The sequence below is a fragment of the Podarcis vaucheri genome (assembly GCF_965113315.1).
Source record: "Podarcis vaucheri genome assembly, chromosome: 11".
Lineage (NCBI taxonomy): Eukaryota > Metazoa > Chordata > Lepidosauria > Squamata > Lacertidae > Podarcis > Podarcis vaucheri.
The window spans coordinates 3,852,698-3,874,886 of NC_138749.1; the positions used below are offsets into that span (position 1 = coordinate 3,852,698).

A 22,189-nucleotide genomic window follows, 5' to 3' on the forward strand; every position below is an offset into this window, starting at 1 on the left:
TCCAGCAGATGGAACCTGGGCTCTGTTCCGGCACCTCAGACGTCGAAGAGGTCAGCTCAAGCCCTGCTGTTTCAGAGGACTGGCAACTAATCTCAGGGCTGTGGGTTTTTGCCCCACATCCAGCAAAAGTTTTCTGCACTGAATGAGCCTCGTGGTTCCTTCCAACTCTACAATTTTATGCAAGAAGGAAGGAAGGAAGGAAGGAAGGGTGGAGAGAACAGATTGCAGATCTGGCTGCTGCTTAATTGCCTTGTTACCCTTTAACCAGGCATCAGTCAGGGCTGTCAGGTGGAGACAGGCTGCGAAGGGGAGGACAGTGACTCGCTTCAGAGTGTGCCACCAGGAGTTATGACTGAATCGCTTGCCTGTCGGCGACCAAGATGCTGAAGAAAGTCATCAGCTGGCTGACAATCCGAAATGAAACCATCTGGCAGGGACTGGCAGAGGCTCTGTCCACCTTCATCCTGATGGTGAGCAGGTCAGGGGCGGAGGGTGCAGGGGTCATTCGAGGAGGGGGAGAGGGTGGCAAAGGCTGGGGCATGCACCCCCCTTCTTGTTCCTGAAAAGGTGATGTGTGTGGGTGAGGAAAGAGACAGGAAGAGGACCCAGTCTGCATCAGAAGCAGAATTCACCAAGTTTGCAAAACATTAGCGGAACCAAAACAGGCACCCCTCAAAATGTGCACATATCTAAATTTTGAGATACTATTCTCCAATCTGTCAGTGTGTGTGCAAAAATGCATCTGTTAGGTCTGATCCTGCCTCAGGGCTCTTCTGAACAATGCAGTGTTGTGTGTGCCAACTATATCTTTAAAGCACATTCAAAGAACATTCCCCTCCGCTCAAAGAATTCTGGATACAGTGGTACCTTGGGTTAAAAACTTAATTTGTTCTGGAGGTCCGTCCTTAACCTGAAACTGTTCTTAACCTGAAGCACCACTTTAGTTAATAGGGCCTCCTGCTGCCGCTGCCACGCGATTTCTGTTCTCATCCTGAAGCAAAGTTCTTAACCCAAGGTACTATTTCTGGGTTAGCGGAGTCTATAACCTGAAGCATCTGTAACCCGAGGTACCGCTGTACTGTAGTTTGTTAAAGGTTGCTGAGAACTGTCACTTTGTGAGGGGCAAACTACAGGGCCCAGAATTCTTTGAGGGAAAGGATAGGCTTCAAAGGTGCTTTAAAGGCATACAGAGTCGGCGACGGTCATCTCCACCCCTTGTTCTGGACACGAAGGATCAATGTCTCCCACACACAGGCTGTGACCCGCCAACCTGAGCACTGCTCATTAACCATGTTTAGTGATCCACCTGAAGATCAGCAAACCTTTCATATGCTAAACAGTATATTTGGAATAGCAAACAACAACCCGACTCAAAGATGATATTATGGGAGAAAACGGGGGAGGACATTTTGTACTGAACTTCAATTTGCATTAGGTATCTGGTTGTATTAACTGGTTATGGATTGGAACCCATTGTTTCATGATTTGGAGGAAGCATCTGACAAAAGCACCATTACGCCCAACTTAATGAGGAACATTTCTTCAAGAACAGCTCATGCAATGCTATTTTTATTTTTTTAAGCATCTAACTGGCTAAAAATATCGTATTATTATTCCAAGGGCTGTTTAATCCATTACCATCACTATTAAATTCAGTATTAGACACTTGGGGATTAGGCAGGGTTAGTGGCATTAGAATCTGGAAGGAAAATAATATGCTTTTGACCTGGGAGCCCAGTCTTCACATCCCCTCTCAGCCCCGAAGCTCATTGGGTGACGTCAGGCCAGTCTCTCAGCCTTACGGGAGTGCTGTGGGGATGAGGAGGAGGAGAACCATGGAGACGGCCGTGAGCTCCTTGGAAGAAAGGGTGGTCTGTAAATGTCATACATTGATGTCAGCCTGGAGAGCTCAGGGGGTTAGAGCTCTTCTTTGGCAATCCCTCATAGCCAAGTAAGATTGTTTCCCATGTTAATGGAGTGTGCAGACCTGGACAAAATGGCAGGAAGGATTCGAAACCTGTGGGACCAGAGATTTACAGAAGATTGGAAGAGGTATATGAATTATTTGTTGTTGTTTTTTATAATAATTTTTATTGCATTTTTTCCAAATTACAGAAAGAACAAAAGAATAGACAGAATAGAAGAAAAAAAGAAAAAAGAACAGAAAATCACAACCATTTCAACAACTTATTTCAAATTTCCATTGGACTTCCCCACATCTCCCACATAATGCATTCTTGATAATAAAGTTATCAGCAAATTATACCCTTATTTCGTGTGTTTCTTTATATTTTCAGTTGCAATTTAAGTTTAAATCTCTTATTCTCCATTTACTCTAAAGATATAACATAATGTCATTTTTACCCATTTAAACTTTGATTCTTTCATGAATGTTATCAATTTCATAGATAATTAAATTTCATTGCTGGGGCTAACGTTCCAAATCATACGGCGTCTTATGTTTCATACAACTTATAATACTTTTGCAAATAGTCTTTAAATTTTTTCCAGTCCTCCTCCATTGCCTCTTCTCCCAAATCTCGGATCCTTGCAGTCATCTCGGCCAGTTCCATGTAGTTCATCAATTGCGTCTGCCAATCCTCCAGTGTGGGCAAATCTTGGGTCTTCCAATGCTTAGCGATAAGGATTCTTGCTGCTGTTGTAGCATACATAAAAAAAGTTCTATCCTTTTTTAACACCTTCTGGCCGACAATGCCCAGAAGGAAGGCCTCTGGTTTCTTGGGGAAGGTGTACTTGAACACCTTTTTTAACTCGTTATAGATCATTTCCCAAAAGGCCTTCAATCTTGGACAAGTCCACCAGAGGTGAAAGAATGTCCCTTCAGCCTCCTTGCATTTCCAACATTTATTATCAGACAAATGGTATATCTTAGCGAGCTTGACTGGGGTCATGTACCACCTGTATACCATTTTCATAATGTTTTCTTTCAAGGCATTACATGCCGTAAACTTCATACCGGTGGTCCATAACCTTTCCCAGTCCTCAGACATAATATTGTAACCAATGTCTTGAGCCCATTTTATCATGGCTGATTTAACTGTCTCATCCTGAGTATTCCATTTAAGCAGCAAGTTGTACATTCTCGATAATACCTTGGTCTTTGGTTCTAACAATTCTGAAGAGCAACTGCAATCAACAAATTACACTAGTAGGTCTAAAAGAAGTTTTGTAAGGAGAAATATACGAAGTGTTACAAAGTAGAAAAAGATAGAGAAATTGGTTATGAGTTTGAAATGTAATAGGGAAAATAAGAAATGCATACTAAGTGATTAGACTGGAGAATTTTCAGACAGGACTGATGGAAGTCAAAAAAATTGAATAAGATGTAAAAGTATGTTTAATTATTGTTTAAAATGATATGTTAAAACACACACACACACACACACACACACACACACACATATATATATATATATATATATATATATATATATATGCAGGTTTTGGTGTCTTCGGGTGTCTTCCCGTGTAAGAGTCGGGGTGTCTGTGCGACGTTTCGACGAGGTCTCACTCGTCATCTTCAGGCTGGTGCTTTCGGCTTCTTGTTACTGGAACAGAGCAGAGTCTGGTGTTTGAGTTCCTATAAATACTGTTGAGGGGTGTGGTGTATAGCCTCCAACGTTCTGGGCAGAGAGGAAGTTCCTAGATTAGTGTGCCTTTTCTTCTTTTGTTCCTTAATTACTTGAGGGATATCTTGGGTGATTTCATGAGTGATATTCTGAATATCACTGGGTGGGTCATTAAGTGTAGATTAGTTGCTAAAGCTTTCGTGTCTTGACCTCTTGAGCTTGTGAAGAGTTTTTCTGAGAAGATGGCTGTGCTGCATTTAGTTGTGCTCTGGCTTGGCTTCGTGTATAGGGGCGAGCTGTGGTTTTGTGCCTTGTGCCAGCCAATCAACCACACCAGACCCAAACCCAGACCCTCTCCACAGACATATTACAGACTCCATCCAGTAGCCAAACTATAGTGGCACCTCCGGATGCTGCACCCCCCTGCAATCCCTACACAGATCTGGCTGGCACAAGGCACAAAACCACAGCTTCGGGAAGACACCCGAAGACACCAAAACCTGCATTCCTGTACCCGTGAAAATCTACGAAAGCATATATATATATATATAAATATATATAAAATATGTCTTCCATGAACACGGTTTTAACAGTGAGTCTGTAAGTGACTGTGGAGGCCAATTCTGGATCCACACATCCTTCCATAGTGTGGACATTGGTTTCTGGGCAGGAGTTGATCACAGTGAGAGTTTGCCTAGCATGTCTTCCTCTTAGCACGTTTCTCCCTTTCATCCTGAGTTTGAGTGTCTTCAAAGCCTCATGACACCTTTGGTAAAGGCTGTTCTCCAACTGGAGCACAGGCCAGTGTTTCCCAGTTATAAGTGCCTGTACTACATTTTTAAAGATTTGCTTTGAGAGTGTCTTTCAACCTCTTTTTTTGACGACCATTATTTCACTTTCCATTCTTAAATTGTGAATAGAGTAGTTGCTTTGGAAGACGATAATCAGGCATCAGTACAACTTGACCAGTCCAATGAAGTTGAAGCTGAAAAATCATCGCTTCAACACTGGTGATCTTTGCACCGGTGATGTTGTCCTGCTACCATGACGATGGATACCTTGACACATATGGGTCTCTCTTCTTCCCCCTTCCCCCACAGGTTATTGGACAGGGCTCTGTTGCCCAGGTGGTAATAGGAAAGAATAGCTTTGGGGACTTTCTGAGCATCAATCTGGGATTTGGATTCGGTGTCATGTTGGGAATTCACGTAGCTGGTGGAATCTCAGGTGAGTCTGGTAGATAATGTGCCTGGAAGATCTCCCTTTTAATATCAACTGTGCAGTTTCAATCCGTTTAGATCTGGACATGAATTGCTTTAATCCACCCCTTGCTAGTTTCTAAAAGGTTGATTTCTATATTATCTTAGTGCTTCTCCTTCCTTCCTTTTCTGTTCCAGAGAGGTTCTGTGTTTCATAACATTTTCTGCCGGGATGGTTTTACTGCAGGCTTCCCTAACCTGGTACCCTTCAGAGGTTTTAGACTACAAAACCTAGCCCAGGAGAGAGCAGATAGAGAAAAGTTTTTGGGGTTTTTTGTTTTTTATTCAAAATTATAACAAGACATATTTTCCAAAAACATATTATCCTTGTTTCCCCCCCCATTTTTCCTCCCTCCCCCCTCCCACACAAATTCCCATTCCTCCTTAAAGTCACAGTTATCCTTGTCCCATAGCTTATATGTCAGTTTTGCCAGTTCTGCATAGTCCATCAATTTTTCTTGCCATGATTCTTTACTTGGGGTTTCTTCAGTCTTCCATCCTTGTGCTACCAGAACTCTCGCAGCCATTGTCGCATACATGAAGATGTTTTTCAACTTTTTTGGCAGGTCTTTCCCTACAATCCCCAACAAAAATGCCTCGGGTTTTTTAACAAATGTTAAATGGAAAATTTTCTTCAATTCGTTGTATATCATTTCCCAAATTTTTTAATTACCTTACAATCCCACCACATATGATAAAATGTCCCCTCCTTTTCCTTACACTTCCAACATATATTTGAACTAGTTCTGTACATTTTCCCTAACTGCACTGGTGTTGTGTACCATCTGTACATCATCTTCATGTAATTCTCCTTTAATAGGGAACAATCTGTAAATTTTAAGTCAGTTTTCCATAATTTAACCCAATCTTCCATCATAACGTTGTGACCTACATCTTGTGCCCATTTAATCATAACTGATTTTACCTCTTCGAGAAAAGTTTTTACCCCTCTTTCATGGCCCTAGAACTCATGGACATTCAAGGAAGCTTGTTTGGGACAGATAAAGGAAAGTGTGGAACTCTCTCCTGCAGGAGGCAGTGACGGCCACTAACATAGATGGCTCCAATAGAGCATTAGGCAAGTTCATGGAGGACAAGAGGGCAATCGATGGCTATGTTGCAGGAATGTATGTATAGGTTGGGGGGGTTGCCCCTCCAGCAGATATCATGCGTGTGCAGCCCACTACCAAAACCAGCACAATCACTTTTGTGACTTTTGTGATTTGTCCCCACAAAACACTTCTTCCCATCTATTCAAAGGGCCTCTGCTGCACAATACCAAAGGTAAAAATTCCCTGATAAATGTGTCTCTGAACTGGCTCGCAGGGAAAACTTCAGAAATTCATATAGACATGTGAGCTCAGCTACTCAGCCTGAGTGATAATTCCTGGCCTCCTAATACCTGAGTGCCAGACAGGTAGCCATTCCAGAAATAACAAACCCAGATGAAGACAAAAGGGCGTGACTAACTTGGCTGGGAAACGGGGAAATGTAAATATCTCTTTTGTTACACTTGATGGGTGTTTGGTGGAGGGCAAGGAGAACCATGGGGCAGGGTCCAGGATGCTCAGATTACTGCCACCAGACCTCCCCTTTCATGATGTAACCATGATGTAGTTTGGGGGGGTGTAACAAGGGGATTAGTAGCTAATAAAAGTTTGGGGGCTCTTTTGTTTGGGGCTTTCATCTTGTTCCACCTGGTGGCAGGTGGGAGTCCTGTCGCGACAGTCTTCAATAAAGACCAAGCCTACCGGCTGCTGTTTTGCTCTGGTATTCCTGGCTGGTGTCCTTGTTTTTTGTCCAAGGGAGCCCTCAGATTTCTCCGTTAACAGCTACTAGTCATGATGGTTATGTGCTGCCTCTACAGCTGGAGGAAGCAATGCTTTTGAACTGCAGTTTCTGGAAACCGCAAGGAAAGTGTGCCCTTGCACTCAGGGCCTGATTTGGGGCTTCCCACAGGAGCACCTGATTGGTCACTGTGAAAGAGGGTGCTGGACTAGACGGGCAAGTGATCCAGCAGGGTTCTTCTTACATTCTTAGTCGTTTATACAGCTGTAGACCCAAAGCACTGGAGGGCATGAGCACTGGTACCAACTCTAGGGGGCGTTCAGTATCAGGGCACTCACAGTTTTTGTGTGTGGGTGCTCAGCACCCACACTGTGAGGCTCCGATGCAACCTCAAGGGCCCTACGAAGAATTGGCAAGGTGGAGGGGTGGCTTGCAAATGCTGTAATTGCTACTATTACTACTATTATCATCATTTATTCCCGCATTCCTGCCATTTCTTTTGCCCCTGGAAGGTGCTCACATGAACGCAGCAATTACATTTGCAAACTGTGTCGTGGGGAATCTGCCATGGCACAAGCTTCCGGTGTATGTGATTGGCCAGTTCGTGGGATCCTTCTTGGCTTCTGCTACGACGTTTTCACTGTATTATGGTATGCTACTTCCCTTGACCCCCAACCCCTCACAAAGCCACTAGAATAGCTGGGGAGGAAGAAGAACGACCTGATGTTTTGGTTGTTTCAGTGACACACGAACCCCCTTCTCTCTCATAAACACACACACACACACACACACACACATTGTGGGTCCGTGCAAGGGCAGAGTGGTTTGATCAAAGAGTCCACTTGCAGCCTCTCCAACTTGTTCTTTTGCTGTTGAACTGTGTAATCTGGTTGCTTCCCTTTCAGAGGCCCTGGTGGATTATAGCGGGGGGACCCTGAGCGTTGGAGGACCCACTGGCACGGCAAACATCTTTGCCACCTATCCGTCTCCATACATGTCGACTTTGGGCGGATTTATAAATGAGGTTGGTGCACCAGGATTGCCTTTATTTATTTAGTTCATTAAAGTTATATACTTCTTGTTGTATACTTAAAAAAACAACCCCAAAGTGGTTTGCTAAAAGAATTAAACAGTAGGATTAATAGGGAAAGCAGTTAAAGCACAACTATTTCATAGGGAGTCATTCTATGGCTTCTAGATAATAGACACGGAGAGCTTTGACCACACTGAAATGCTAAGATAATAATTGTCCTCATACGGGTATGTCTGTACCCAATCAGTCTTCAGAATGCAGGGGGTTAAGACAGGGTCGGCCCAGCCATGAGGCAAGGTGAGGTGACTGCCTCAGGCGGCAGGATCCACTGGGGCAGCGGATCCTGATGTCAATCTTTCTTCCTGCCTTCTTCCTTCACCACTTCTTCCCTGGCAGGGAAGGGGGACGCCATTTTGGTGTCTGCCTCAGGTGGGTTAAGAGGTAAGCAAGCAAGGGAAAGGGATTGTAATGACTGTTCCCCATTGGTCCCCACACCGGACTTTCTGCCACCTTGTTTTGGAGTGGCCTCTTCTGCCTCTGGGCTGCCATCTTTTATTTCATCCTTCCATCCTTCATTCCTGGCCTCATCCCCGCAGTTCATCACTGCAGCTGTGCTATTGATTGGAATCCTCGCCATCAACGACCTGAAGAATGCAGGAGCTCTTCCAGGCACCCATGCCTTGAGTGTTGGGCTGCTGGTTGCGGTCATCGGCATATCCTTGGGAATGAACACAGGCTACGCCATTAACCCTTCCAGAGACTTGCCACCAAGGATCTTCACAGCCGTTGCTGGATGGGGGCTGGAGGTCTTCAAGTGAGTTCCTTTTCTCTACCACAGAATCATAGGAGTGTCATCTAACCCACCCCCCTGCAATGTAGGAATCTCAACTAAAGCCTCCAGGACAGGTGGCCAGCCAACCTCTGCTTGAAAACCTCCAAGGAAGGAGAGTTCACCACCTTACGAGGGAGTTTGTTCTACTACTGAACAGCTCTTACTGTCAGAAAGTTCTTCCTAAGTTTTCATTGGAATCTCCTTCCTTGTAACTTAAAGTCACTGGTTCATGTCTTACGCTCCAGAGCAGGAGAAACCAAGATAGGTCCATCTTCCCTGTGACAGCCCTTTTGAAGATGGCTATCATATCTCCTCCCAGTCTCCTTTCCCAGGTTAAACGTACCCAGTACCCAGTTCCTTCAACTATTCCTCACAAGGCTTGGTTTCCAGACCCTTGATGATCTTCCGCACACATTCCAGCTTGTCAATATCCACCTTAAATTGTGGTGCCCAGAACTGGACAAAGTACTCCAGGTGTGGTCTGACGAAGGCAGAATAGAGTGGTCCTCTTCCTGTGATCGGGACACTATACTTCTGTTGATGCAGCCTAGAATAGCATTAGCCTTCTTTGCTGCTGCATCACCATTGACTCATGTTAAGCTTGTGATCTACTAAGACCCCTAGATCTTGTTCACATGTGCTACTCACACGGCAGGTGTCTCCTAGGTGAATATTGCAGATCCCCACAGTTTCTGCCCCCCTTATTTGCATGGATTGATTAAATTTGATTACTGAACATTTTTTAATTATTATTCCTGGTTTGCTCTGCCCATCAGGTGCAGGGTGGGCAACAACCACTTACAGTGGTACCTCAGGTTAAGTACTTAATTCGTTCCGGAGGTCCGTACTTAACCTGAAACTGTTCTTAACCTGAAGACCACTTTAGCTAATGGGGCCTCCTCCTCCCGCCGCGCTGCCATAGCACGATTTCTGTTCTCATCCTGAAGCAAAGTTCTTAACCTGAAGCACTATTTCTGGGTCAGGGGAGTCTGTAACCTGAAGCGTATGTAACCTCAAGAGTATGTAACCCAAGGTACCACTGTATTTAAATATAGATTAATTGAAACAAATTGGTTGATAGCTCTTGTGGATACGAATAAAGGTCTGAACCTCCTCGCCCAACTTTAGGTGAAATTTGAGAAGTTGGGTCGTGCATTGAGCTATCACATTTGTTAAGGACTGGAGTAAGAGTACAAAAGGTGCTTTTGATGTGCACCCTACCTCCTCTCCGAGGAATTCAAGGTGGTGTACCTAGGATTTCCCCCTTTTAAAAGTACAAAATGAGGGTATAAAAAAGCTATGGGTGGAAACAGGTCTCCTGAACTTGATGCAATGCTTGGAAGCAGGATGGGCCAATAAACTGAACCTGAATCCTGTTTTGTGTAATTGGGGGTGCAGACTGGGAGGCTGCCAGTTCTGGATGAGGTTGCACTCCCCCCCCCCGAAGGAGCAACATGGGCGTACAACTGGATTCAACACTGTCAGCAGAGGCTCAGGTGGTCTTGATGGCAAGGAGCACTCTCCCGTCCCCCTAGCTCAGCTGGAACCCCTTTGGGACAGCTATGCCTTGGCCACTGCGCTCCATGCTCTGGTAACTTCCAGACTGGATTGCTGCAACGCTTTAGTTGGGGCTGCCCTTGAAGACAGCTCAGCCCCGTATGATGGGAGTTGCACTCCAACAACCTCTAGAGGGGCAACCCTTGCGTTAAAGGAAGGCTGATTTGTGATGGACGTAATTGAGGGGCGGTACAGGCAAGTGATGGTCCAGTTCAAGGATGGGGATGAAACGGGCAGAAACCATTTTGTGTGGGTCCGATAGATGCATGATTACACCCCCACACACACTGCTCCTGACTTGGAAGAGGCCCCAATATGGGGCAGAACGGGCTTATGAGTGCTCCACTGACACCCATGGGGGCCAGGAAGGGAACCTCTGCTCAAAATGGTTATCACCTGTAGCCACCATCCAGCAACAAGAGGGAGACAGCGTGCCCATCCCTGGACCAGATTCTTTTGAATACTGACACCAGGTCTACAAAGAACCAGTGGTGCTGTCAAAGAAGCAGCTGAGCTCAATTTCTGCTCTTGGCTTCTCCTAGAACCGAATAAAACCAGCTTTTCTCTCTTCCCCACCCCCCAGCGCATCAAATAATTGGTGGTGGGTCCCAGTGGTCGCACCAATGTTGGGAAGCCTCCTTGGAATTTTCATCTACAACATCTTCGTTGACTTTCACAATCGCCCTCGGCTGGATGGGAGCAGGAAGCCAGACTGCGAGGGTGACGAGAGCGTCGAGCAGCGACTGTGAAATCTGGACTCCCGTCAACCGGAAGCTGAATTTGGGACTTGGGACAGATCCATAGCAGAAAGCTGTCTGCTGTGGCCACAGTGCCCAAGAGCGTGCAAGCAGATATCAATCTATGTTCTTAGCTAATAAACAGAGGACACTTTTTTAGGGGATAAATAAGGGGAGGCAGGAAGGTGTAAGTTCCTGCCTGCCCTGTGCTCTTCTCACTCAGCTGCTGCCAGTGAGCGGCATGTCAGTGCTCATGTAAGAGCCTTGCAAAAATCCCTTTAGGCAGGGATGCTCAAGGGGTGTGCTGTGAGATGCTGCCCTTGAAAAATACACCATCATTTCAGTACTTTCAGTTATTATAGACTGGTTGACCCAACTTTTTCCTTGTAGACAGAAGTAGCCCCAACCACCCTCCGCCGGTGCACTCAATTAGACAGGTGCAATTTGTGAACTATGTGCAACAATTGTGGAAAGATGCAGGAGAATTTCTAGGCTTGGCTATGACATACAATCAGGTGTAAGACTCCTGGCTGCATCTGCCTGCAATGGCTGCCCCCTTCCCTAGATGGTCCCAGTGGCAAACATCAAACTGCCAAACTCTCTTATCCGCAATCGCTCAAATTGCAGATTGTGTTTCTTTCATCTGATGCTGTGCCAAGGATGATTGGGACACAATTCACGTGCGGTTTGGTTTAAGACTTGAAAAGTGATCGGCTCTCAGCCTGGTGCACTTCTAGCTGTTTTGGACTACAACTCCCATCAGTGCCATAGAAAGGTTGCTCAAAGGATGCTTCCCAGGGGAGGGTTGCTTCCTCCCACCCTTTGTGCACTTTATCTGCTCAATCTAGACAGGAAAGGCGATTCCCAGGAGGAACCCCCCTTAGCCAGCCATTGCATTATGAACCCTAGACAGGCTTGGTATACCTGAAAGAGCGTCTCCACCCCCATCACTCAGTCCGGACACTGGGGTTCTCCTCTTGAAGGTCTCTGGCGGTTCCCTCACTGCAAGAAGTGAGGCTACAGGGAAGCAGGCAGAGGGCCTTCTCGGTGGTGGGGCCAACCCTGTGGAACACCCTCCCAGCAGATGTCAAGGAGATAAAGAACTATACAACTTTTAGAAGACATGTGAAGGCAGCCCTGTATCAGGAAGTTTTTAATGTTTGATGTTTCATTATATTTTTATATGTGATGTAAGCCTTCCAGAGTGGCTGGGGAAACCCAACCGGATGGGCAGAGTATAAATAATAGTTATTATTATTAGCATTATTATTAGCAACGCTCACTCCAGGGAAGGACTATGTCGAACCTGCGCCCACTGGTCGCGTTTGGCACAAAGGACATTCAGCCAGAGCCTAAAGCCTTTTCAATAAATACTTTTAGATAAATACATCTTGGTCCCATTCGATGCTCCACCAGCCACAAACTAGGAGGCCTTTTCTCGGGGGAGGGGCAGTGGACCGAAGCCACGCTGGGGCGGTGCAGGGTCAAAGGGCAAAGGTCAGTCAGGGCTGGGGTTCCCGTCTCCTTGAGGAGCTTCCGGCCTGCTGCGGATTCTTGGGGGCTGTCCCCGCCTGGCCCTTCTGGGAGGGGGGCGTCTGGGACGGCAGCTTCTTCTTCAACACCGGAGTTTTGCTTTTGCTGCGGAAGACCTTGTTTGGGTCCAGCTTGTTCACAAAGGAATCGGCCTCCTCAGAGAGCTGCTCCGTGTTGACGGTGATGGGCTTGTACATGTTGAACCATTGCTGGAAGAGGAGAAGGGAAAGTGAGGAGCAGGAAACAGCAATCACTGCAGGGCAGGCGTGTGGTTCTGGTTGCCTCGTCTCGAGAAGGATGCTGGAAAAAGTTAAAGGGCAACCAAGAGAGAGCCAGTGTGGTGTAGTGGTTAAGAGCGGTAGACTCGTAAGCTGGTGAACCGGGTTTGCTTCCCCGCTCCTCCACATGCAGCTGCTGGGTGACCCTGGGCTGGTCACACTTCTCTGAAGTCTCTCAGCCTCACTCACCTCACAGAGTGTTTGTTGTGGGGGAGGACTCTAGCCTCCGAGCCCTGCCTGTCAAGGCAAATTGCCCATCTGATAACGCTGCTATCAAAATTGGCAATAAAAATAATGCTGCACACAGCAGAGAAGGATATATTGAGAGAAATATTGAACTGTGACTTTAGGAGTAAAAACTTTGTTTTGAGAATGCCTGAAAAAGCTAAGCAACCTGGGTGGTGGGTGGGAAGCAGATAGAAGAGGCTCAAGAGACCTCTGGAAAAAACAGACCCTAAACCAGATTTGGCAGACTTTGTAATGGAGCAATTTGCTCAACAGAGGAAGGATTTTGGATTACAGATGCAGGAGCTATTTCAGAAAATGAGTACTAAGATAGAGGATAGAACAGCTCAGCTGTCACAGCAGACAGAAAGAATGGATGTAAAGGTTAAAGAACTTGAGGAGAAATCGGCTGAATTTGAGAAAACCTCTGAACAAATGGAGCAAGTGAAACAAGAAGTGTCTAAAGAGGCTGTGGGTGGGGTTGTGGGTAGACTGGATCTATTAGAAGATGCTGTTCTTATGACACAAATGAGACAAAATGAGAATACAGTGAAATGTGCAATTTACCAGAGCGAGAGGATAACCAGAGACTAGAGAAATATTTAGCAAAAATCTTAGCCAAATGGTTAGGAGAAAGAGAGCCTGGAGACTGTTTGGCTACTTTCATAACTAGAAGAATAAACGAAACAGTTCTCCAGAAGGGATTTGAAAACGGTCTAAGGGTTGATGAAAATAGGGTTGAGATATTTAAAGAAATTCCTTTTAAATTGAGACTCAGAAGACAGAAATATGAGTTCCTGACAACCGCCCTAAAAAAAGGAGACATACAATACAAATGGGAGTTTCCAGAGGGACTCTCATTTATATACAAAGGCAAAAGGTAGAGACTTACAACAGAAATGCAGGAACACAATTTTTTTGAAAAACAAGGCAGGGACTTAGAAAGACAAGAAACAGATAGCTATGGGAATACCCCTCTGGAAAAGCAAAGGCAGGCAATGGAACGGCTTGCACAAGAAGAAGAAAAAGTTGCAGCAGGAGGTAGACCTATCTTGAGAGAAGTTGATAATGGCAAACCTTAAAATACTGAATTGGAATGTGAATGGATTGAGCAATAAAACAAAGGGAAACAGGGAGGAATATATAATTCTCAAACAAAATCTAGATATAATTTGCCTGCAAGAGACACGTAAAGCAAAAAAAAGAAAGGTAAACCAGGTAAAAGAAAGGTAATCCAGGGAACTCAGGATCCCAAAGAGGTGTGGCTCTTTGGTCCAAAGGCCATACTGACGCAGAGGACTCTAGCCTCTGAGCCCTGCCTGTCAAGGCAAATTGCCCATCTAATAACCATCAAAATTGGCGATAAAAATAATGCTGCACATGGCAGAGAAGGAAGGTGAGCAATGGAAGGGTGGGGGTGTCTCCAGGCCTGTCTCCTGGCTTGTTATCTGCTGGCTGTGGGACCGGAAGCCTCAGACAGGAATCCCGCTAGATGGGCTCAGGGACAGAAGGGGGTCTGCTTGGGATGGAGCAGATCCCCAATTTAATCCCTGGATGATCTGCTAAAATATTATTATTACCCTTTGCAAGGCTTTCTTAGCACAGAGCTGCAGGAGAGAGATCACACCACAGCATGGTAATCCTAAAATAATGTTGCATGGTGTATTTGAGGGAGTCATGCTTTGGTGTCAGAGTGTGTGTGCTGGATGCAGAGTTCAATCCCTGGGGTCTTCAAGAGGGGCTGAGAGAGTCAGCGTTCAGAGGCATATACACCTGTACCTGTGCCCAGCCAAGCTTGCTATAAGATTTCCACCAGGGCTCCACAGGGTCAGGGAAGCCACCTGGGAACAGTCCTATTGATGTCCCAGCTCACTTGACCATTGCACAAGAAGACCAGGGTCTCAAGAACAACAGACATGCCAGCCAGAAAATCCCTTCTGATTCTACAAGTCTCTGGGGCCTGGACCATCTCAAGAGAGAGAAGTCTCTGCGGAGAGGAACAGCCACTTCCTGTCCAGCTCTCCCCAGGGAATGAAATGTCCATCCAGGACAAAGGGCTTATTTTAATCCACAAGCAGACCCAGCCCAAGACATTCTGGCACCTGAGGCGGACCACAAGTTGGCGTCTCCCCACCAGGGAAGAAGGCGGGAATGAAGATTTCCATTGGGAAGAAGTGGGGGAATCAAATCAACCTCATCTTTGGCTTGAAGTGGGACTCAAAGGCCAATGTTGTAGGGTCTGCCCCCCAAATCCTGTAGAGTCAGTGTCTAAATGCCTCTCTGGGAAAGTGGGAGTGATGCAGAACAGAGCAAGGGAATGGAAGGATTTGTTCAGAGGGGAGAGCATTTATGTTGCATGCAAATCCCCACTGGTATCTCCAAGGAGGGCTGGGAGAGACCCCCCACCATGGCCACCTGAAGCCCAGGAGAGCAGCAGCCAGTCAGTGTAGAGCTTGTGTGGCATAGTGATAAGAGCAGTGTTTCTCAAACTTCGGTCCAGACAACAGCTGGGGACCGAAGTTTGAGACACACTGGATTAGAATTTCGGTCTGGGGCCTGGGACACCTGGGTTCAAATTCCCGTTTGGCCATAAAGCTCCTTGGGCCAATCACTCACTCTTGGGCCATTCACTCACTCTCAGCCTGAACTTCTTTGCAGGGCTTTTGTGAAGGCAGAATGGGGAGGAGCAGCAGACCCCAGGAAAAGGGACGGGCCGTTTGTCGTTCTCTCACCTTAGCCTGGGGGCTGATGCCGTAGCTAGTGAAGGCATACTGCCAATGGGGCAGCCCCAGGTGGGTGATCAGGAGCCGGTAGTAAGCGGTGAAGGTTTTGGTGAGGAAATGCCAGTAGAGAGCTCGGTCCAGAAACCAGATCTCGGAATCCGGGGTGACAACTGGAAGTGAGAAGAGAGACTATTAGGCCGCAGGATGAGAAGAACGGACCGCCCCACCTCTCAGGGGGTTTTAATAAGGAGCTCTGAGGCCTAGGAATGACGATCTGGGCCTCAGTGCTTTCTAGAAAGGATAAAGGCATTTCCAAGGGAAATTCATCCTCTGAGGCGATATACAAATTTTATTATTATTATTTAATAATATTAATAATAATAATAATAATAATAATGGCAAATTATGAAAGCCAGGCATAGCTTGCTCTTCAGGAAAACCTCATCACAGGCCATCATAGACAACAGACTTTGTCAACCTGGTAACCTCCAGATGTTCTGGACTACAAAGCCCATCAGTCTCAGCCAGCACAGCTGTATGGTGCTAGGAACAGTAGTCCAAAACGGAGATATGGGAGATAAGGCAAAAGCTAACTGGGGTTTGCAGATGGGGCTGATTTGTGCAGGCAGCTCCTGGGCTTCTGGTATCACACAACATACCCTGCTTGGTGTTCTTGTACACAAGGCAGACCTTCCCATTCCCTCCGCATGGGTCCAGCTCAAACACCAGGCTCCGCGAGTCCAAGTGAGGTTTCTCCAGCTGAGCCCCCTTACCTTTGGGGAGAAAGAAAAGGCTGAGCGAGGCAGGCAGGAATTCTCATCGGGTGCAGGGCAAGGAATACTCAAACCAGGCAGAGCTTGAGAAGCTGGGCGTCGGTGGGGCTTGTGTATAAGGTCACGGATACTTTTGGTGGGGTAGCAGGGGAGGTGGAGAGGAGAACCGAGGTCTCCCATGGACAAAGGGGTGAGGTGGGGCAGTACCTTCTTCATCGTCGGTGTCCTCCAAGTCAGCCAGCGTGGGGGCATTGGGCAAGGCATAGACGGGCAATGCTCTGACTCGGTTTAGCTTGGAGATGCTGTTGATGGTCATCGAGCCAAGCGGCATCGGGTTGTCTGGAAAAAAGGCAGCCATTACTAGGTTGCTGGCATGGATGGCGCTATTCTGTAGGAGCACAGAAGGCTCACATAAAGCAAGCACCTAACCATCACGGCAGCAAAGATGGGATTGGCAGCACGCAGAGTGCTGCTGCTGAAATAGGAATCTTCCGGCTGATGAACAGTTCCCGTTTCATTCTCCCCTTCCCAAATTAAAGACAGAACACAACTTAAGCAGGGGAAATGGGTTTGTGAATGAAATTGTTGATCAGATAAGAAAGTGTTTATTTTGTGTGTGCTTCATAGCATTTATATACTGTTCAACTGTGAGTAAAACCCTCAGAGCGCTTATCAATAAAAGGGTCAACAAAAAGTTAAAAACGGCTATTGAAAAGCATTCAAAAGTTATTTATTTGCATACTGCCCATCATCTGAAGATCCTAGTGCGGTTCACAGCATAAAAACACAAGGTACAAACACAACATACCCCCTAAAAACAGGAACAAAAACAAAACAAAACAATAACGCTCTCTCCATTAATTAAAATCAATGATTAGCTAAAAAATGGATTAAAACACATGCCATACTTCTTTATGACTGGATAGGCTTGCCTGAACAATAATATTTTTAGCAACTGCCAAAAAGAGTACAGCGAAGGCACCTGCCTGTTGTCAAAAGCAGGCAGTTCTAAAGTGTGGGGGCTGCTGCACTAAAATACTGATTTATTACATATGCCGAATGAGTATTATGGGGTTTGTAATGCTGTCAGTTCCGCAGATCAAAGTGGCTGAGTGAAGAAGGCGACCTTGTGAGTAAACTGGTCCCAAGCTGTGAAAGGCTTATTCTTACCGTCAAACTTTACACTCCAAGTCATGTGGAAGCCGTCCGTCATCAGGTAGAAATTCTTTAAATCCTCGGGCAAGACGCAGGCATTCTTCTGCAAGGAGAGGCAAGGGCAGGAGAAAAAGAATCAAGCAGCAGCCACTGCCTCTGTGGCAGGAATTGCTAGTGTGGCCCCGTCTAGATATGGTTGGACTCCAACTCCCATGGGGCCAGGCAGCATGGGCAAGGATCAGGGGTGATGGGAGTTGGAGCACTGCAACCCTGGGACATAGGAAGCTGCCTTATCCTCAGCCAGACAGTTGGGCCACCTAGTTCACCATTGTCTCCAGGGTTCAGATGCTCTCCAGGGTTTCAGGTAGGGAAGCTCTCTACCTGCAAATGATGGAGATTGAACCTGGGACTTTCTGCGTGTAATGCAGATGTTCTACCATTAAACTACAATCATTTCCCAACATCTGGAGGGCATCCTTCCTTTGTGGAGTGTGCTAGCCTGCAAACAAGGGGGGGGGGTATTATTAGTTTGTTCTTGTTCTTGTTTTTATTTTTAACTTGCATTTTGTGATTTTCATACTGTGGTTTTATGTGATCCACTCTGAGACCTATGGGTGTAGGGCAGTGTACAAATTTAATAAACAAACAAGCCTTGATGTGCAGCTGGCCCTCTTGTCCGTTATATCACTTCCAACATTTGTCTTTCTCCTATACTTTGCTTGGCCCCGATGGACAGAAACAGGCCTGCAGTATCCAGCTGTTGTCCGAGAGCCCTATCATCTCTCCCCCTCAGCATTCTTGTCGGCCTATGTCAAGACTGACCCCTTGCCCTGCTGCATCTATAACTTTGCATCCGCGGAGCCAGCTCTTTCCAGGTTTTCATCGCTTTTCTTCTTGAGCTGCCTGCCTGCTGCCTGATGTCATCGCTATGTCCGGTTCTCTGCTGCCCTGGATTACATGCCCTGAAAACTCGTGCCTCCTAAACTAACAGCTATCAGAGCGGCAGCATCGAGAGGAAGGGTGCGTCGCACACACGGAGGGTGCTCTTCAGAGCAGGACCCAACAGCAGGTGAGTTTCCCCTGATTCTTCAGTTCATCATTACAGGCCCAATTTAACAGAGGGAGAATAATTGGTGGGGACATGCCCAACACCCCCGAGAGTAGTGTTTCTCAAAGGGGGCGGCAGGGGAGAATGGCAAGTGTGGCAGGGAAAATAAAAAAAAGCACATTTGAACATTTCAGTATAGTATAGTATAAAAATAATTTTTGGGAATATTGCCAGAAACTGCATCCATGCTTCTTTTCAGGAGCATTGGCTATTATTCTACAGTTCTCCATGACCTGTTGTTGCGAAGAGGGATTTTGAACTCTAACAAATATGTAACATCAGAAAAGAGAAAGCTTTCTTTCTGTTGATAGGCATATGTTTGTCTCAAATTACACCTAATATCAGTAACATTATATCCGGCAAAAGCAAGCTCACACCTCTAACTGAGTTTGTAAACATACTTAAGATACATAAGAGGCTCGCTTATAATTACATTTTGGGAATGATTTGTGCTCTTATGTAGTTGCATTGTTTTAAGCATTTTGGATGCCCCATGATGATACTATATAGTTGTTCTGCGTTGTAAATCAAACACTGCTAGGAGTTGTTTCTTTTTGTTTTCCAATATGTTTCTTATCACTAAAAGAATTCTTGTTTTTATTCTGAAAGTGTGGCCCAGGCAAAAGTTTGAGAAGCATTGCCTAGAATGAGCAACTTGAAATCAGTGCCAGAAGAGTAGCCAAGTTGGTCTCGCTGCCTGGCCTTTAAGACTCTTCCAAACCCATATTTGCTCAGCCATCTAGCTTCACACCCTCCTTGGGTGTTTTTGCCTGGCTTGAATATGTCCCGGAGCTTATTAGACTTCTCGCTTGCCAGGATGAAGGACAGAGAAGGGTGTGTGAAAGTGTGTAGAAAGTAGACTACTTCACAAAGGTAAATATTGTGTTCATTGCTCTGCCCACTTTTCCCACAAGAGCTGGAGGGCATCAGGTTGGTGAGGGTGAGACGGGAAATCCAGGAAGGACGGCGCTGCCTAGTGCCGAAGGGGCAAACTGAAAACTCATTTACTACCAATAGTTTCACATCCAGAGAGATGAGCCTGCTCTGCTACCAGAAGGCAGCTTTGCATGCAGTCCCATTTTAAAAAAACGTCCTCACCTCCAGCTGCTCTGTTCTGATCACCTCTATGGAAAATCCAAACTAATAATACTGCAAAAGCCGACTCAAGCACCGTGGGGAAAGAGAAGCAATATGCATAAATAATAGCCAGTCTCACCTGTTCCCATGAAACAATGGCATGGCGCTCGGCTGGCACCTTCTCCACAAATGTCACCTCAGTAACTCCTGGAGAAGCTTCTGCAAAAAGAGTAATCAGTGTAAACAATACTTGCCCTGCTCTTCAACCAGAAAGATTCCCCCAAAGCAGTTTGGGGGATTTCCCCCCAAAATAAAGCAGTTTCTCTATTTCCCCCCCAAAAAAACTAGGTGCGTCCTATGGGCCGGAGCGTCCTATGGGGCGCAAAATACGGTAGTTCATCCACCCCCACCCCCACCCCCGCTCCCAGTCTTGAGGGGAAAGGAGGTTGGGGAGGTTTGGGGATAAATGTGTGTGCCTGAGATAAACTGTGCCTCATTTGCATCACACTAAACTAAACATTCATCCAATGTTAGCAAGAGCTAATGGAAAGTGTCCCTGAGCTAGCAGTGCCTTTTACCAGCTTCGTCTGGTTTGCTAGCTGCAGTAGGGCCATTCCTGGAGGATGGTTTGTCCCATTCCCCACTCCCTATAGGTCTTCCGCCGCTCTTATTTCCCCGGCAAACATATAAAAACCCTCTTCGCCTAGATGAGACCTTTGGCGAGGCGGTCAGTCAGCCTGGCCTCCCTCACAGGGCTGTTGTGAGGGGGGAGGAAGCGCCATGCAATGAGCAAGAGAGGGAAGAAAGGCTCTTTGCGGCTCCATCCCTCGGCCGTTTCCATGGCAACCAGGCATGCCACCTCCACCTTACCTAGGATGCGGGTCACCCCCAGGGTGAGCTTCTCCAGGTTGGGCTTGGTGCTGCTGGAGCTGCTCCCGCTGCGCAGGGCCTTCTCCTCCATCCTCTTCCTCCTCCCTCCCGCATCAGCCCCTGACCACCTGCACCTGCACACCTGTACGGGCAGCCAAACGGGGGTGCACAGCACCTGGTGAGCGCGTTTTGCCCCTTCTCGCGACCCGTAGCTCAGAAGCCCCGCCGCGGTGGCTTTCGGGAATCGCAGTCCTCCGTTTCATTCAGTTCCTTTCGATGGCCGTTCTATAGGCGGGGGGAGGAATGGAGAGCAGGCACTACGACTCCCAGAAGGCAACGGGAGAACCGGCTCTTCCTCCTCCCTTTCCCCCCCCACCCCGTTCCGAGCCCCTCCCATTGGTCGGCTCCTCCGACTCCGTATCTGGGCAAACCCCGGTCACCGTCAGCCAATGGGAGCCAGGAGTCGGGCGCGGGGGCGTGGCTGGGCGGAGAGACGTTGGGGTTGGCGGTTGCTTCAAGGCGGCGGACGTGGCTGCTCGTTGGAGTAACGACCGTCTTTTTACCTCAGGAGGGGCTCGCGGGGGGGGGGGGGCAATTTGACGGCCGGCCGATGATGAACGGTGGCCAAGGCTGCCGTGGTTCCTGAGCCTGTGCAGAGAGCCGCCTCCGTTGCCTCAGGAAACGAGCCCCGCCGAGTGCGGAGCCAGGCCCGGGGGTTACGGGGAAGCCCCCACTCCCAGGGCGGGGGGACCTTGGCCTGCCAGCCTCGCTCTCTCTCTCGCCCCTCGCCCTACTCTGCAGGGCTGTTGTGAGGGGCCGGGGAGCGTCGCTGGAGGGAGAGAGAGAGGGCTGAACAGGGCGGCTTCGTGTTCCAGTACAAATGCTAGTATGTTAAATTCCCCCATGGCTCCCTCGAAGTCTCACAGCGTAGCAACCCGAATAGTCCCGCTGAAGGGAGACTTGAACTCGGGGCTTCCCGGCTTCCCCGTCAACTCTGAGCTGCTGCAGCTGATTTCAGCTTTTCTTTGTGGTTCCCTTTGGTGGAAGTTTTGGAAACTTTGGTGGCTGCCGGCATGGGGAAGACGGGGCTGGTGGTGGGTGGGAGACGTATATTGCATGGCCCTTGAGGTGTCCTGTTTATGCATGGGGAAGACAGGGCCCTTGAGGTGCCTGTATGTCTTGGGGGACGTGTCCTGTTTATGAAGGGAACCCTGGTGACCCTGCAAAACAGACCCATAGCCTGTTCGTCACTCCCTCCCAGCGTCCTTTCCATCCTTGGCACCAGCATTAGACGTCCTACTCGCAGCAGGAAATTGTCCTACTTCTGTATCAAGCTAGAAATGGAGGCTCAGACCTCCAGGCTCCCAGAGGCAAAGTGAGTTGGATCTTGGAGACCTCGTATCGCAGTTCTACAAAAGGCTGCCATCCTGCACTAGTTACCATGGTTGGTTAGAGCCTGGTGTTGATAATGCCAGGGTTGCAGGTTTGATCCTCATAAGGGCCACCTTCATTTTCCTGCATTTCAGGGGGCTGGGCTAGATGACCCTTAGGATTCCTTCCAACTCTGCAGTTCTATGATTCTAACATCTTTAAGGGTCTGGGGGCGGGGCACACATCTTGCATCTCCAGTTTAAAAGAGTAGCACCTTAAA

General features: G+C 47.3%; 2 protein-coding genes across 3 annotated transcripts; one reads left to right on the forward strand and one right to left on the reverse strand.

The window, feature by feature from the left end:
- The first annotated feature begins 356 nt into the window (after positions 1–356).
- Positions 357–11,148, forward strand: LOC309543033 (aquaporin-7-like). Its single transcript, XM_082242226.1, has 6 exons — positions 357–470; positions 4,691–4,817; positions 7,150–7,287; positions 7,543–7,661; positions 8,267–8,484; positions 10,643–11,148. Exons 1-6 carry the CDS (start codon positions 381–383, stop codon positions 10,806–10,808), a joined length of 858 nt encoding a protein of 285 aa, XP_082098352.1. The 5' UTR covers positions 357–380; the 3' UTR covers positions 10,809–11,148.
- Positions 11,149–11,922: 774 nt separating this feature from the next.
- Positions 11,923–20,816, reverse strand: LOC309543022 (tubulin polyglutamylase complex subunit 2-like). 2 transcript variants are annotated; one of them, XM_082242206.1, is made up of 7 exons: positions 20,714–20,816; positions 19,808–19,887; positions 17,499–17,586; positions 16,536–16,667; positions 16,215–16,328; positions 15,565–15,725; positions 11,923–12,538 (listed from the first exon to the last, which is right to left on the reverse strand). In XM_082242206.1, the coding sequence occupies exons 1-7, from the start codon at positions 20,799–20,801 to the stop codon at positions 12,299–12,301; spliced, it is 903 nt and encodes a 300-aa protein (XP_082098332.1). In that variant the 5' UTR covers positions 20,802–20,816; the 3' UTR covers positions 11,923–12,298. The 2 variants fall into 2 exon arrangements, with proteins under 2 accessions (XP_082098332.1, XP_082098331.1); XM_082242205.1 differs by lacking the exon at positions 20,714–20,816 and adding an exon at positions 20,539–20,707.
- Between the last annotated feature and the right edge of the window lie 1,373 nt (positions 20,817–22,189).

Bases quoted from the DNA above. Each gene is read 5' to 3' on its own strand.
- LOC309543022 (XM_082242205.1), bottom strand. From the start codon at position 20,629: ATGGAGGAGAAGGCCCTGCGCAGCGGGAGCAGCTCCAGCAGCACCAAG. The intron at 19,888-20,538 runs GTAAGGTGGAGG...CTCTTTTTGCAG, and splicing joins GGGGGTGACCCGCATCCTAG to AAGCTTCTCCAGGAGTTACT. The intron at 16,668-17,498 runs GTAAGAATAAGC...CCTTTTTTCCAG, and splicing joins TTGGAGTGTAAAGTTTGACG to ACAACCCGATGCCGCTTGGC.
- LOC309543033 (XM_082242226.1), top strand. From the start codon at position 381: ATGCTGAAGAAAGTCATCAGCTGGCTGACAATCCGAAATGAAACCATC. The intron at 471-4,690 runs GTGAGCAGGTCA...CTTCCCCCACAG, and splicing joins TGTCCACCTTCATCCTGATG to GTTATTGGACAGGGCTCTGT. The intron at 8,485-10,642 runs GTGAGTTCCTTT...CCCACCCCCCAG, and splicing joins TGGGGGCTGGAGGTCTTCAA to CGCATCAAATAATTGGTGGT.